Source organism: Protopterus annectens, chromosome 8.part0 (assembly GCF_019279795.1).
Source record: "Protopterus annectens isolate FY-2018-M chromosome 8.part0, PAN1.0, whole genome shotgun sequence".
In the NCBI taxonomy this organism is placed as follows: domain Eukaryota; kingdom Metazoa; phylum Chordata; order Ceratodontiformes; family Protopteridae; genus Protopterus; species Protopterus annectens.
The window spans coordinates 1,908,225,898-1,908,242,105 of NC_056741.1; the positions used below are offsets into that span (position 1 = coordinate 1,908,225,898).

Sequence of the window (16,208 nt, forward strand, 5' to 3'; positions counted from 1 at the left end):
ACATTTAGACCAGCTACTATACAGACAGGGACTAAAGGTAGAGGTGTCTTGATTTATATCAGAGATAAATATACCTAAAGGCTGGTCAAATAAGACAATGCATTTGAGCTTCTGCAAGTTTAAATCACCATAGGCAAAATCCAATACTACTTTCTTGCAAGTTATAGGTCCCACTCTATGACTCAGGAAACCCATATCATGTATTTAAACTTACTGGAAACACTCACCATCCAACTCAATACTATATTCATGTGTGGCTTTAATTACCCCACTATTAATTGGAAATCATATATGACACAAAACATACAGGCACAGAAATTTCTGGATTTTGTAAACACAGTCTCTGGACCAGACTATCAGTATACGTACTGGATCTGGTCTTCACTAATATGGGAGAATGCTGCACACCCCCTAGTATAATGTCTTCTCTGGTAAGGTCAGACCACAAAATGGTCTCCTTCAAAGTAAAAATAAAACCTGGAACCTCAGCTAACCATGGAATTTTCAGGAACTACTCTAAGGCTAACTTGCTACTATTAATTGATAACCTGGCAAAATTTCAAGTCCCCATAAACCCTGAGAACAGTGCTGCATATACAGAATCCTTATACAAGCATGCTAATAGTTGCATAGAGGCAGCTGGACCCACCAGGAAGAAGTACAGAACTAACTCATAAAACAAGCCACTCTTGTAGACTCACATCATTAATAGGATGTATAACAGAAGGAAGAAAAACACAGCAAAAATTAGGAGGTGCAACACCCAACAGTTTAAAAGCACTCTCATCAAACTAAAACAACTCAGAGGACAGTATCTGTCTGCCTGGGATGACATGATCGACAGACCACAATGCTTTGCCAGAGATGGTCTGTACCTGTCGCCCCTGGGATTCAGGTTACTGGCTAAGGCTCTTGCTACCCCTGTAGTGCCTTTTTTAGGCAAAGTTCAAAGGACAAAACCACCACCATAACAGGTACAAGCACACAAAATCTGAAGGCAATGCTACTCAATGCTACAAGTCTAAACCTCAAAATGCACTTTCTCGAGGCACTCCTAAAAATGACGAACATCGATATCTGTGCAGTAACTGAGACCTAGTTCAAGGCTCCAGAGAGCACCCCTGCAATACCAGGCTACAACTCTTACCACACTTTTCGGCCATCAAACCAGGATCGAAACACTAAAGGTGGAGGAGTGTCCATATTCACCAAGGATATTCACACCACCAGGTTAGTTGCCCAACACAATGAGTCTGAAATTCTCCAGGTGCAACAAACAAGGTAAGACTGCAATCCAAATTGTAGCTTGCTACAGATCCCCCACCATGCCCCAAGATTCTCACTACACCTTTCTAAACATACTGGAAAATATTAATATAGAACCAAACACCCTAATACTGGGTGATTTCAACTACCCTGCCATTAACTGGGAAAACTACTTGTGTACCAACACCTTTGACCAACGGTTCTTGGAATTCATAAATTCCAATGCCCTGGATCAACTAATCCATAGTCCCACCAGGGGCTCTAATATCCTAGACCTGGCCATTACCAACATGGAAAATCGATGCTCCACACCTATGGTCACCCCCTTGTTGGTCAGGTCAGACCATAAGCTAATCACCCTTAACATCCACATCCCACCCTCACCCTCCAGTAAGGAAACCTCCATAAAAAACTTCTCCAAAGTCAACTTCATGCTGCTCAAGTCAGAAGTTACAAACTTCATGACACCCATGCAGATGGGAACTGAAAGTTCGACTACTGAGTCCTACACTAAGGTACTGTACGAGTACATCCACTCATGCATGAATCATGCTATCCCAAATAGAACCAAGATGCTCCAAAAAGAAGCCAATCTGGTAGTCCCTGCCATAAAACAAACTTTACAACAAAAGGAAGAAACTGTGCAGAAAAGAGGAAAATCCCAGGATGCAAAAAACTCCCTTACCAGCCTCAGTGAGAAGCTGAGATCCCTCATAAAATTCTCCAAAGCTAGTTACGAAAATAAAATTGCCAAAGATTCCAAAGACAACCACAAGGCATTATATAACTATGTCAAGAATCTAAATGGCAATGCTCAGATCTGCTCTGAGCTACAACAGAATGGCATTAAATATACTGATCCCAAGGATATTTCCAATATCCTGGCAGATTGATTCAGTGCCAGCTTCACCTCCTCTCACCCCCTAAATGGCCCATCTCAATACCAGAAGATTGCCAAATTCCAGTAATAACGGCCACACAGGTAAAAAATGCACTCTCCAAAGCTAAGAATACATCATCCATGGGACCAGATGCCATCCTGGGCTGTGTACTACATGAACTACAAAATGAACTCGCACCTCACCTAAGTGTCATGTTTAATCATACCCTCACCTCAGGCTTTGTGCCCACTGAATGGCGCACAGCTACAGTTATCCCACTCCACAAGGGGGGATCCACCTTGGATCCCAGGAATTACCGCCCCATCAGTCTGATGAGCCTGATCTGCAAGGCCATGGATAAAGAAAGACATTGGCAACATTAAAACACTAGACCCCATCAGTTTGGGTTCGTGAACAGCCTGATCTGCAAGGCCATAAACCTGAGTGACTTCTTCGAATCAGTCTCCAGAGCCGTGGACGAGGGTAAGGCAGTCCACACAGCCTATCTGGACTTCACCAAGGCCTTTGACACCATCCCCCACATTGGAATCATAGATAAACTTACTAAGCTGGGCATTAATCCCTACGTCACTAGATGGGTTGCCAACTGGCTTACTGACAGAACCCACACTGTAAAAGTAGCTGACTCCAAATCCAGCTCCAGACAAGTGACATGTGGAGTACCTCAGGGTTCAGTCCAGAGACCTCTCTTGTTTGGCATCTACTTCTCTGAAGTACAGGCCAAAACTAATGGACTCTGGCTAACAAAGTTCACAGATGACTGCAAACTGGGAGCCATTATTGAATCCCCAAATGATGTGGATACTCTACAAAAGTGCCTTACAGAAACAGATGCTTGGTGCCAGAGCCATGGGCTCAAGCTCAATGCCAAGAAATGTATAGTTATCCCCTTTGGGAAAAAACATGCACCCATGAATTATCACATAGGTGGCAGTACACTAAACACCAAAAGGGTGATAAGAGACTTAGGAACACAGGTGGACAGTGGTCTCAACTTCAATAACCACATCGCCACAACAGTCAGTAAATCCTTCTATGTGGCACACCTCATCACTAAGGGCATTTCATCAAGAAAAAAGGAGGTCATTGTCCCACTGTACTCATCCTCATTAAACCCATTATAGAATACAATGACCCATTTGATATGTACCTCTCAAGACATCTGCAACAACTGGAAAGGCCGCAGAAATACCTCACTAAAAAAATCACAGGCCTAAAGCAGATGCCCTATGCTGACCACCTCAAAAACCTCCAGCTATACTCTGTTGCATATCGTCTACTCCGAGGTGATCTCTGCTTAACATACAAGGCCATGTCAAACCCAGAGCTGTTGGACATGCTACACTTAAAGAAGTCTCAATCCCTCAGAAACACACGCTCCAAGGATCTAAACCTTGTCATCACAATAAACAAAGCATGCTGAAGGGATAGGTTCCTGACCCAGAGACTCCCCAGACTCTGGACTAGAGTGCCCATACATGTCAAGCAGAGCACCTCTTTGGCCCTCTTTAAAAGGAACCTTGATGACTGGATGGGAGAAAAGAAATTCACCCAAGGGATCACGTCAGTTGCCCTGCTAAATAGGCATCCAGGAAAGTAAATAGTGTGGGAAGAAATAGCCAGGGAATTGTTATGGCTAGGCTTGTATAGGCCCTAGGGCTGATAGCCTAGTACCAACCTATGAATAAAGTCTACCAAGGTAAATTTTCTGCTTCCCAGGCCAAGGACAACCACCAGGCATTCTTTAGCTATGTCTGCAACCTGAAAAGCAATACACAATTGCGTGCAGAGCTCGTTATTAACGGAATTGCCTATACTGAGCTAGAATATATAGCAAACCTACTGGCTGACAAATTCAGGTCCAACTTTACCCCGTTTTCCACCTCAACTTTCTCTCAGAAAATACCATCAAATATCACTCCCACTGCTATCACCAGGGAACAGTTTCTTAATACTCCCTCTAAGGCCAAGAACACTTCATCAGTAGGCCCAGACAATATCCCAGGATACCATTTAAATAGCATGAAATATGACCTATCAGGTCATCTGGAATCGCTATTTAACTGTAGTCTCCAAAGAGACTTCATGCCTCATGAATGGACAACAGCAACAGCCATCCTTTTGCACAAAGGTGGAACATCTACAGACCCTGGAAACAACAGACCCATAAGTCTCACTAGTCTCATATGCAAAACCATGGAAAGAATTATCATGGAAATGATCAATAATGACATAGGAAATCACCAGACACTGGACACAACCCAGTTTGTTTTCTTCAAGGGCAGGCATGTCTACTCAACCTGGTGGACTACTTTGATAAGGTGACCAAAGCAAAAGATGAGGGCAGAAAGGTTCACACTGCCTACCTTGACTTAGCCAAGGCATTTGACACAATATCCCACTCGGGAATTGTTGACAGATTCAAGAGCTTAGGTACAAACCCTTATGTCACCTGGTGGATATCCAGCTGGCTCATAGACAGGACCCAGAGAGTTAGAATCGGGGAGTCCACTTATACAAAGAGGCGAGTCACAAGCACAATCCCTCAGAGATGAGTCCTGGGACTGCTCCCTTCTGGCATTTACTTCTCTGAGGTTAAGGCCAATGTCAGTGGCCTCTGGCTGAATAAATTTGCAGATGATTGCAAATTAGGAGCTGTCATTCAATCCCCCATTGACACAAATATTCCCCACCAAGGGTTGGCACAAACAACAGATGTGAAAGCCATGGACTAAAACTAAATGCCAAGAAATGTACAATAGTATCCTTTGGGAAGTCATCCACCCCTGGTAACTATCATATTGACAACACATCCCTAAGCACTGACCCAGTAATCAAGGACTTGGGGTCAAAAATAGACAGTAATCTAGCATTCGAGAATCACATGTCTACAATAGTGAGGAAATTATTCGATGCTGTGCAACTTATAAACAAAGGTATGGCATCTAGGTCCAAGCAAATCATTATTCCATTTCATTTGGCATTCATCAGATATAGCATTGAGTACAATGCCCCCTTTGGTATGTACCTAACCAGGCATATCCAACAACTGAAACATCCACAGAGGAGGTTCCTCAGAATATACAACGTACGTAACATATCCTACGCAGACCACCTCAAGGCTTTATCCCTGTATTTTGTCTCCTACAGGCTGCTGAGTGGAGATCTATGCCTGCTATACAAGGAATTCTCAGAGTCTGCTCTGATGGACCTCCTGCATATCCGCAAAACAAACAGCATCAGAATTACCAGTTCTAAAGTCTTAAACCTTGCCTGTGATATAAATAGGACCTGCTGGAAAGACAGGTATGTATCCCAGAGACTACTCCATTTCTGGAGCATACTCCCTGTCCATATGAAGCAGAGTTCCTCCATAACTCAATTCAAGTATAACTTGGACAACTGGATGGGGAACAGCAAATTCATCCCTGGCTGGCACCTGTGTCTCTAATGGACACAGACAGCCTGTAAGTGTTTCATTTCCCAGGTCCCAGGTTGTAAATGTATCATCTCCCAAGCCCCTGCTTACACTTATCAAAGGTACCAGAACTTGTCAGAGATTTGGATTCTGTGGCTAGGCTTAAAAAGGCCCTTGTGGTTGTTAGCCTAGTAAAAATCAATTAAAATAGTTATACACCAATTAAAAATTAATTTAACAAGGTGTTTTAACTGTAAATAATATGGTTTGGTACATATTTGTTTGAGTATACCTTTTTAGTAAGTAGCTCTTTAAGCAGGGAGGATGGTATGGATCAATTTATCAATTATTTAATTAATTTATTGGTGTATAACTATTTTAATTGATGGCTGAAGTTTTACAAAGTGTTATATCCTAGCAAAAGCGAAAACATCCCTATTGAGCTTGTGTTAGCAATAAAGAGATAAGTGTGGATCGACTTAATTGTGGTGTCAGCTTCCAGGTCGTTTGCTGGTTGTTAGCCTAGTAAAAACATATGAACCTACTTCCCCAGTTTCTACTACTCTGTAAAGACAACTTCTATACCCATTTAAACACCTACATAACCTCTGCCTGAGTCAAAATATCATGCACACCCTCTGAAAAATAGCTACAGTCAGAATTACACCTAAAGTATCAAAATCAAGGGACACCACTGACTTACAGCACATTTCAGTACTCTCTACTCTGAGTAGGTTTCTTGAAAATATTAGCTTCATCCAGTTACATGAGTACATTAAAAATGCAGTATCCTACCTCGACACCAACATGGATTCTGGACAGTACATAGCAAAATGCAGCCATGTAACCATTGATAGATGACATCATACAAGGGATAAACAAATGCCTTCTAAATGAGGTTGTATTCACAGACTTGAGTACGGCCTTTGATCTTTATCTTGTTAAGCATAAATGCCGCTTTCACTAACTAATGTCTGCTGAAACCATTCCGGAATCTCTACTTTGCTTTAAAAGCCTTTTCACCAACAACTCAACGTCCAAAGTGGTAAAGCTTCAATTTAACCTAGCACCCATGTGCAAAGGCATAGACCAAGGATCTGTTCCATCACTCCTGTTATTATCTCTCTCTTTAGAAATAATTTATCTGCAGTCTTCCCAGAAATCACCATAATTCTATATGCAGATGAAGTGGTCATGTACTGTATAGGTCCAACCTATATAATTTCACTATTAAAAGACGTCTGGAAAAATACCTCTAGTCCCTATCCCACTGTCTCTCATCAAAACAACCCCATCCTTAATACTACAAAAAAAAGCCACAATTTTTATTCCCAACAAAACCTCTCTATGATCCGCACAAACTGGGCAAATGTCTACAACAGAAAAGACCATTTAAAAACCATCACAGTTTTTAAATACCTAATGCATCTGGTTGGACCATTCTCTAAATTTCCATTATCAAGTCTTAGCCACAAAGTCCAAAATCAACTCCCAATTATTCTGGGTTAAAATGTCTTGATTCTTCACCCCCCAGACAGCTGAAAGGCAATATGGACAGGTGTCCTACTGACTCAGCTAGAGCATGGACTAACCATTATAGTCACATCTTCAAACCTACCACAAAAATATATATAGGTTCTTTACCCTTAACCCCACCAAAAAACATCACTGCACTGTTCTAACCAAAGCCACATGACTGCTCATTAGACAGATAGGCACCCTACTCCTGGCCTGATTAACATATATAAACCACTAAACAACAATACATTTCTCTACTTTGAATGCAGACTCAGCAAACAAGCCATGAAAAATAACCCAAAGTCACAATTCTCCCTTAGTCTCACCATCCCACAAAGTAAATTCCATTCCACTGAACACAGCTTCTCAATAATGGCTCCTCATATATGGCAAACCCTCTCAATTGAACTATAATCCACCTCTCCATTGATTAAATTCAGAAAAGATGTGAGACAGCATCTTTTCAAAGCAGTTTGATGCAAATGTTTTTCAGCAATGGTATTATCAAATACCTCTGACGACACCTTACCTCCTACAGCTTCTTCAATAGCAAATAGATCTGTACCTTCTCAACCATAAACAAAATTGTCATCCCTTATCTAACATATAGCTCCCACCTTATCCATGCTAACATATAGCTCCCACCTTATCCATGCTTCTCCATTACTCACATTTCCCCTCTTAATTGTATACACTACCCTTAATTTCTCACTTAATTATTACCAAATCCACCTCCTCCTCCTTTTTTCAATTGCACATACTGCACATACATTGCCTTTAGAACGAATGTTACTAATGTATAACTGTAGTCCTACTAATGTAATGTAGTTGTCATTGTAATTACCTATGCTTAATCTGCTACTAGTTTTGATTACTGCTTTGATGATTTTCTCTCTTGTTATTTTATTTCTGATCTCCTGCGTTGAGCCTGAAAATGGTCCATTTCTCTCAGTACTCTACCCTGGATCAACAATGCATAAATAAATAAATGGCAAAATGAATACTACTGCCACATAACACAAAGACATGGTTTAATACACAAGATGCTGACGGTGATGGGAAAGAATCAAGAATGGGTCATCGGAGGCAAAGGTGGTCAGACAGCAATGACGTAATGAATATGAATTTGCAAGAATTTGAAGAAGCTTCACATGATAATATCCATGAGCTCTAGAAAAGTTCAACTCCATTGAACAAGTAAACAGCAATACGAATCTGCTCAATAAAAAAATGCCAGCTGGACTAGCTTTCCTATAAGCAAACTGCAAAAAGACTTATGTTTTCATTTGTAAAAACTGGTGCTTGACGTATGAATAAAATGTAATTTCATATAATGTAATGTACTAAACTGTTACTTTCTGCATTTGCTTCAAGATAATCCTAACTAGAGATTTAGTCACCCTGCTACTAGTAGAGAATCCTAACTAGAGATTTAGTCACCCTGCTACTAGTAGAGAATCCTAACTAGAGATTTAGTCATCCTGCTACTAGTAGATAAGCCATTTAAGGCATCACTAACATTTTACCTTTTGCTGCATTCTTTGCTGAGGGAGTGGTTTAGGTTGTGTTTTATCCTTGTAACCTAAACCTTTTTTCCTTGATGACTATCAGTGGCTTCTTGGTAATCATCTATATAGCAATGTTCATAATCTTTTATATACATATAAAACCTACAGACTACTAAACTATTAATCCTAAAATAATGTCACCTACATTTGCACTGTTCTTGGGCTGATGTTAAAACATTTAGGCCTCGGTTCATTTAAATGAGAGTTCTTGGGATAAGACAATAAGCTTAATCAAAATTAGAGTAGGAAACTGTATACTGTTGTACTTTGGTTTCAAACCTTTCTCACCAACTTGGAAGTCAAAGTCCAAACAGGCACAGCTTCATTTACCCAGGTATCCATTCTATCACTCTTCTTTCATTACATGAATAACTTACCTGCACTCCTCCCTCAAAACCACATAATTCTATATGCAGATGACATAGTCATCTATAGGTCTAACCCATCTTTTAGATAAACCAAAGAAAAAATACACTGGCAAGACAAAAACAGAAACAAGCAAACTGTCTACAATACATCAAAATTAAAACAGCCAAGCATACCTGGAAAATGAACCGGAGCATGTCATATATCAGGTTATGCTGTCATAGCACTATTACAAATCACTGCTTCTCTCCCTTTCTGTCAGAAGGAGAAGAGTTATAATTTGTATGTTTGCCGTCCTTTCCGCGCCACTTTCACTGGGCAGCCCATTGACCAAAACACCACTTAAATCACTGCCATCACATGTAGATATGCTACTGCCATGCTCTTGAACTAACACGTGATGAATTTCTCTCTGTGACAAAAACTGTTTTGTACAAGGAAAAAGATGTGCACCAACAAGACTCATACAAACCATTTTAATATTTGCATGCTATTTAAGTAAAGTATTATAAGGACAGACTTACTTAATTTCTTCTAGTGATGTGCACTTCGATAGCATTTCTATCAGGTTTGTCCCAGCTCTGGAGGCAAGTGAACTGCAGTTTGATAAACTATAAAACAAAAATGGTTATATTATGAAAGGCAGCAAAACAACTAGCATGGAATTTATAAACGTCTGGTTTTACATGCCTACAGCAATAATACAGCAGTTGCATAATCCACTGTTATATATAACCTTGTATTCAGCTGCACAGGATAAGAACTGAAAAGTGTCTTTCAGGATGTTACAGAACCCCCGCCCCCCCCCACACACACACACACACACACACACACACATACACACACAGAGGAGTCTGTAATTCAACATTGATAATGCTATGTTGTGCCACAAGAAAATATTGGCAGCTTCTATGGGACTCAACCATTTTGCTGTCAACCAAAAAAGGTTTTCTCCAAAAGCATGTCTACTAGTTCAGACTATATCTGTTAATTCTGTCAGAGAGGTAATATAGTACTGGAGACCTTTCTTACAAGCTAAGCAAAGCTAAATTATGTCCACACTTGCTTTTACAAAGAAGGAGGAAACAATTAATTTAGTCAGCAAGGCAGCAAAGAAATAGGCCCCCTAGCTGTGAATGCCTATTGCAAATGTAATGTCTTCACGGTTTAGAAAGAAGGAAGAACGAGATAACCCACTTGTTCACTGTTCTGGGTACTATCATATTCTCCCTTTTTTTTTTTTTTTTTTATAAGTGAGCGGTGTATGCTAGTGGACTAACAGCTTTTGGATATTCCCTTCCCCATTTATTACCTTAAGACAATCCCAAAGTTAATAAATATTACCTGTGGCAGGCACCATTTTTAAAACTACAACCACCCTTGTCACTATCATATATTCATTTATCAGTTAACTCTGTTAACTGATTGTTTCCAGCCCCTACATTTGATCAACTAACAGGGTCTCTACCCGCTTTGCTCCCCACCCTGCTCCCTATTCTCTCCTGCCCCCAGTGGTCCCACCTTTATTGCACTCACAAACCCCTCCCATCTTTCCAATAGACAACCACAGCGCTAACCCAACACTACCTCCTCCATCTTCCCACTACTATCACACCTCCTCAACTAACATGTACAAGCATACCTTACCTATGCTCACTGTATGCACTCTCCTTGCATATCTTACATCCTCCCAAAGCTCCATCATTCCCCCACTCAATCACTACCACTGTACTACTACTCACACCACCACTCATGTCTCACCCTCAATCAGCTCCCCTCCCACCAGCTCAAGAACCAACCCTATGCACCCCCACATATTCTACCAGCTATATTACTCAAACATAAAGCATCCCTACAACTTAACATAGTAACCTTCCCACCATACCTATTTCCCACAGAACACAATCATAAAGTTTCCCTTATAAACAAACATTCAAAACTGAGAAAACTAATAACCTCATGCATATCAAAACTAGCCCTAAGTGGAGACATCCACCCCAACCCTGGCCCTACCATCTCCAACCCCAATCCTCATAATCAGACTAGAAACCACAACTTCTCCCATATTACAGCCAATAGAAAGCCAAGTGACTTCCTTCTACTAAGCCTAAATATTAGAAGTATATCCAACAAAGTCCATGAACTCCATGCCACCATAGACTTGTACTCCCCAGATATAGTCATCCTGACAGAAACCTGGCTAAAACCTCACATTACCAGTGAGCAAATACTCCCTACAGGTTATGGCATACTAAGAGTAGACCGGCTAAACAAAAAAGGAGGTGGTGTAGCTATAATATTTAAACAGCATCTAAACATTCAGATCTTAAAATCATCAGCTCCACAAATAGGCAATGAAGAAATAATATATACCAACCTCAAAATAAACCAAAACAAAACCATCAACATAACTGGATGCTACTTCCCACCTCGCCAAAACATCCCTCCACTAGAAAACCTCCTCAGCTGGTCTACCCACCATCTCCCCCAAGAAACTATAATTTTAGGTTATTTCAATATTGACTGGCAATCCTGTTCTGGCAACCATCCAACCCATCATGTAAACCTTCATGGCTTCACCCAACTAGTCCAATCGCCAACCAGGATAAATAAAAACTGCAGCAAGCACACTACCCTGGACAGGATACTTGTCAGTAAGAGCCCCCAGTCATATATAACAGGCTGTTTATCAGATAGCTTCAGTGATCACTAACCAACATTCCTACTCAAAAAATACCCATACCAAGCTAAACCTGTCATCTACCATCAAATACGTAAAAAACTAAACTTTAACCCACTCACATTCATCTCATCCCTCAAAGAATGTAACTGGCATCCTCTAAAGTACCTCAGTCTAGATGACGCAGTTGAATTTTTTAATACTACCTTCCTGAACATCCTTAATTACCATGCCCCCATAAGATTTTCCAGAACCAAAGCACAACCCTCCCCATGGCTACAGAAAACCACTAAGTCAGAAATGAAAAACAGGGATAAAGCCTGGGAGCACTGGCGCAAAACCAAAACCCCCCTCAGCTAGACAGAAATTCCTAGAACTACGCAATAGAGTCAAAAAGCTAATAAAACAGAACAAATTCCAATACTACCAGTCTGCCCTAGACTCCTCACAACACAGCCCCAAACAATTCTGGTCCTCCATAAACTCAATCCTCCACCAAGGTAAAGTCAGTACCCCTCCTCCTAACTTCCCTCACTCCTCAGAATATATTGCTACCTCATTCAACACACACTTCACCCAAACCATACTATCACTAGCTAAATAGCACAACCCCCCTCCCCTTCAACCCACACCTTGAACTAGTAATCTCCCCACTGCCTTCTCTTTTTCTCCTGTACCTACCTCCAACATAAAAAAACTCTTAACTAAACTTAAACCCACCAAATTAGCAGCAGACAACCTCCCTAGTGAATACCTACAAATCGCAGCTGATGCTCTGGCCTACCCAGTATCCATCTTGATTAACCGATCTCTGTCAGAAAGTTACGTTCCCACACTGTGGAAAGTATCACATATAATTCCCCTCCACAAAGGCGGACCCTCCACAGAACTAACCAATTACCGCCCCATAGCTATTCTCTCTCCACTCTCCAAAATACTAGAGAGATGCATACACTCCCAGGTCTCAGACTACCTCCTTACTAACAACCTCCTTTCCAGTACTCAGCATGGTTTCTGACCAAACCATAGCACCACCACTGCCATACTCTCCTTTACTAACCCTATCCTTCAGCATAAAAACAATGGCTATCTCTTCTCTGCTACTTTCTTAGACCTATCTAAAGCATTTGACATGGTCCCACACAAACAACTTATCTCCATCCTCAATAACCTAGCCTCATCACAATCAGTCACCAACCGATTTCAGAGTTACCTGTCTGACCGCCAACAATCCGTTGTATGGCAGAATGACATATCTCCCCAACTACCTGTATCCATAGGGGGTTCCCCAAGGATCCATCCTTGGACCCCTACTCTTCTCTGTTTACACCAATAATCTAGCCTCTGCCACCAAACATGGCACACTCATACAATACACAGATGACTCAACCATCATCTGCTCAGCCCAGTCCCTACCAAAACTGCAAAAAGTCACACAGGAAGCCTTTTCCTCTGTTGAAACCTGGTTATCCGATGCCCAATTAATACTCAACCCAAACAAAACTAAACTACTCATCTTCCAACCCACCAAACATACTCAAAACAACTCTCACTTTAACATCACAGGAAAAGACAACACCACTATATACCCAACTGAACACACCAAATTGCTAGGAGTGGAAATAGACAATAAACTAAAATTTGACATTCACATATCCATGACCATAAAAAAGTTCACAAAAAACTAGGAGCATTATACAGAAATAAGCAATTTCTCACTAAAGCAGCAAAAATTTCAATAGCAAATTCCCACCTTATTTCCACCCTATTTTATGCCTCTCCAATATATACCAACCTAAGGCAATGCGATCTAAACAAAATCGCCAAATTCGCCACAGGGGCATCCTACCGTAGTCACCACTGTCTCTCACTTGCTGAATTGGGCTGGCTTGAACTCCCTCACCTCCTTCAGTGGTATCAACTCTCACTCACCCACAGACTAGTAAACCATCCACTAAATGTCCCATCCCTCCAGAATCTACTCCAACCCTGTTGCACCACCAGACCACTAAGATCCAGCAACAAAAATCACTTGCAGATCACTAAAGCCAATAACTCTGCTGGTGAAGCACTATTCTCTTGCACCATATCCAAATTATGGAACTCCCTTCCACCCACAATTACCTCCGTACCATCATGCACCCACTTCAAAACGTTACTCAAAGTGCACCTAAAAACATGCTGGCTATGCCCTTGCAACTCCCACTGTAATATCACCCACCCGATCCAACCACTACCTTTCTTTCCACTCCACTAACTACCTTGATTATAGCAAGCTCAGATGCTCATAAGCCTAGTACTTATTATACAGCAGGAACTTCTCATTGTAACATTTGTTAATGTCTGTTATGTACTTCACAGATAAAGATTCTAGTTGTCTACTGATGTACTATGTTCTTCATCTGTAAATATGTTGTAAGTAATTGCTATGTTAAATTGTTAATCGCTATGTAATCCAATGTAACTACTGTCTGTTTATTTTAACTGTGGAGCTTTTCTCTCCGGGCCTCCACTGAAAATGGACCTACGTCCAGTCGGACACTCCCAGTCAACAAATTTAAATAAATAAATAAATAAATAAATAAATACATTAGCTCTTCAGAGAGTCACAGTTGCAGCACTTGTAAGTCTGAATTAAAAAAAAATGGAAGGCGTGGTTTGTTTTATAGGGAAGAGTCAGTCAATGAGATATGATGAGAGAATGTTTCAGAAACTCCAGATATATTTTATTAGGCTTAAATAGTTAATTAGTTAGCTTAAAAAATAAAGTTTGTTCAACATGAATGCCTCCTAAGAGGCCAAAAGTGTTTCTTGGTTTGAGTTTTTCAGTTCTTTTATTGAACTGTAACCTCCTCTTCTGACCTCTAAATCATAACTTCCAAGCAATAATTTTCCAAACATATTTAAACAAAATTAAATGAACAAACCAGAATCTCTAAAAAGTACAGGTATGGGTAAAATATAACAGTAGATCATTGCAGGGAGGTCACTCTAGCAGTAAATTATTCCATTGGTGCTACCTACAGCATAGCATGTATAAACCAGTCAGATTTTATTTAAACAGTCTACAGCTAAGATTAGGAGTGGTTAGCACCACTTGTCAACCTTTTCATGGCTGCTGGTAGCTGTTTCAGAGTCTTTGACAGCCCTATCACAGTGCTCATCTCAGAGGTGCATCACCTGCAGTGGGCTGCCTCTCTGGCCTAGCACAAATGCTGATGAAGCATTCCTGGGGATCAGCATATGGTCATTAACCATGTGCTCTTCCCCCAGAAATGCCTGCAGTAAGTGCTTTATGCAGCAGAACAATACACAAAACCATTCAGTTGTACGAATCCATACTGCCAGGCTCTGTAATTAACTTAGTCAAAAGTTGACATTCACTCTTTACTTTCAACGGGACAGGTCAGATTAGAGGTAAGTGTTGGGGAGTTTAGTGGTCAGGTTGTGTTGGGGGGGTGCATATGAAAATGTGTGTGAGTGTATGTAAAGGTATGAGGGGTATAAGGTGTGTTTGATTTCAATGGGTGAGAATGTGCATGAGTAAAACTGAGGGGATGTCTGGAGTGTATCTCTGTATCTGTGTGTGTGTGTGTGTGTGTGTGTGTGTGTGTGTGTGTGTGTGTGTGTGTGTGTGTGTGTGTGTGTGTGTGTGTGTGTGTGTGTAAGTTGGAAGTGTCCATATTTCTCAACTCAACATAGACTAATGATACCTACTAGATGTAATATGGGGGAACTGTACACACCATGACAATATTTATTATGTCTCATTACTGAAAAAGTTAATAGAGCTACAGGTTTTGCAACATGAGAGATTAATGAGGAGTCACTAAACACCAGAAACACTCTTGAACCATAAGTCACTTACAAAGCTAACTGAACACAAGTGTTGAAGCATAATTTGGATATAAAGTATCATAAAAGCCTAATGTCTGGCATTATTGACTTACTGTACTGGTCTGTATAGTACAAGGGTTGTGTTAAGATGTCTAGACAAAAGGGTAGAAGAACTCCAGAAAGCACCAATGAGTGCTTCTAAATATTATTCTAATCCAATTGAAAAGTTAATGGAGCAACGGGTCATACAGCCTAATGCATTTTCTGAACAATGTGAATAATTAAGCACTAATGTTTGTTTGGCATTAGTGATTGTCATTATTCAGGATTTTTGAGGAACATGGAAAAATAAGTGCCAGCATTATGTTTATTCAGAGACAGGTAAGAGGTATGGTGATGTTTCCTTGTGTGTGTGTGTGTGTGTGTGTGTGTGTGTGTGTGTGTGTGTGTGTGTGTGTGTGTGTGTGTGTGTGTTAATGAAATGCACTGGACAATTACATGCAAATTAGCTGATTATGAGGTATTTCCCCAATGTAGCTAATGTGCCTCTGAATTACTGTTTTTCACAATTGTTCTGTTAAGTCCTTTTTGCTGAAGCCTTACCATTTGTGACTGAGCTTATTTCTGAATACTGGCTTATACCAGTAAATAAT

At 40.7% G+C, this 16,208-nt stretch overlaps 1 protein-coding gene across 2 annotated transcripts in view; it reads right to left on the reverse strand.

Moving 5' to 3' along the window:
* LOC122809712 (protein NLRC5-like) overlaps positions 1-16,208 on the reverse strand; it is a 1,339,659-nt gene that overhangs the window by 530,851 nt on the left and 792,600 nt on the right. For both annotated transcript variants that reach the window (XM_044081407.1, XR_006365941.1), the window contains exon 22: positions 9,563-9,649. In XM_044081407.1, coding sequence (XP_043937342.1) covers positions 9,563-9,649 — 87 coding nt within the window. The remainder of the gene's footprint in view (positions 1-9,562; positions 9,650-16,208) is intronic.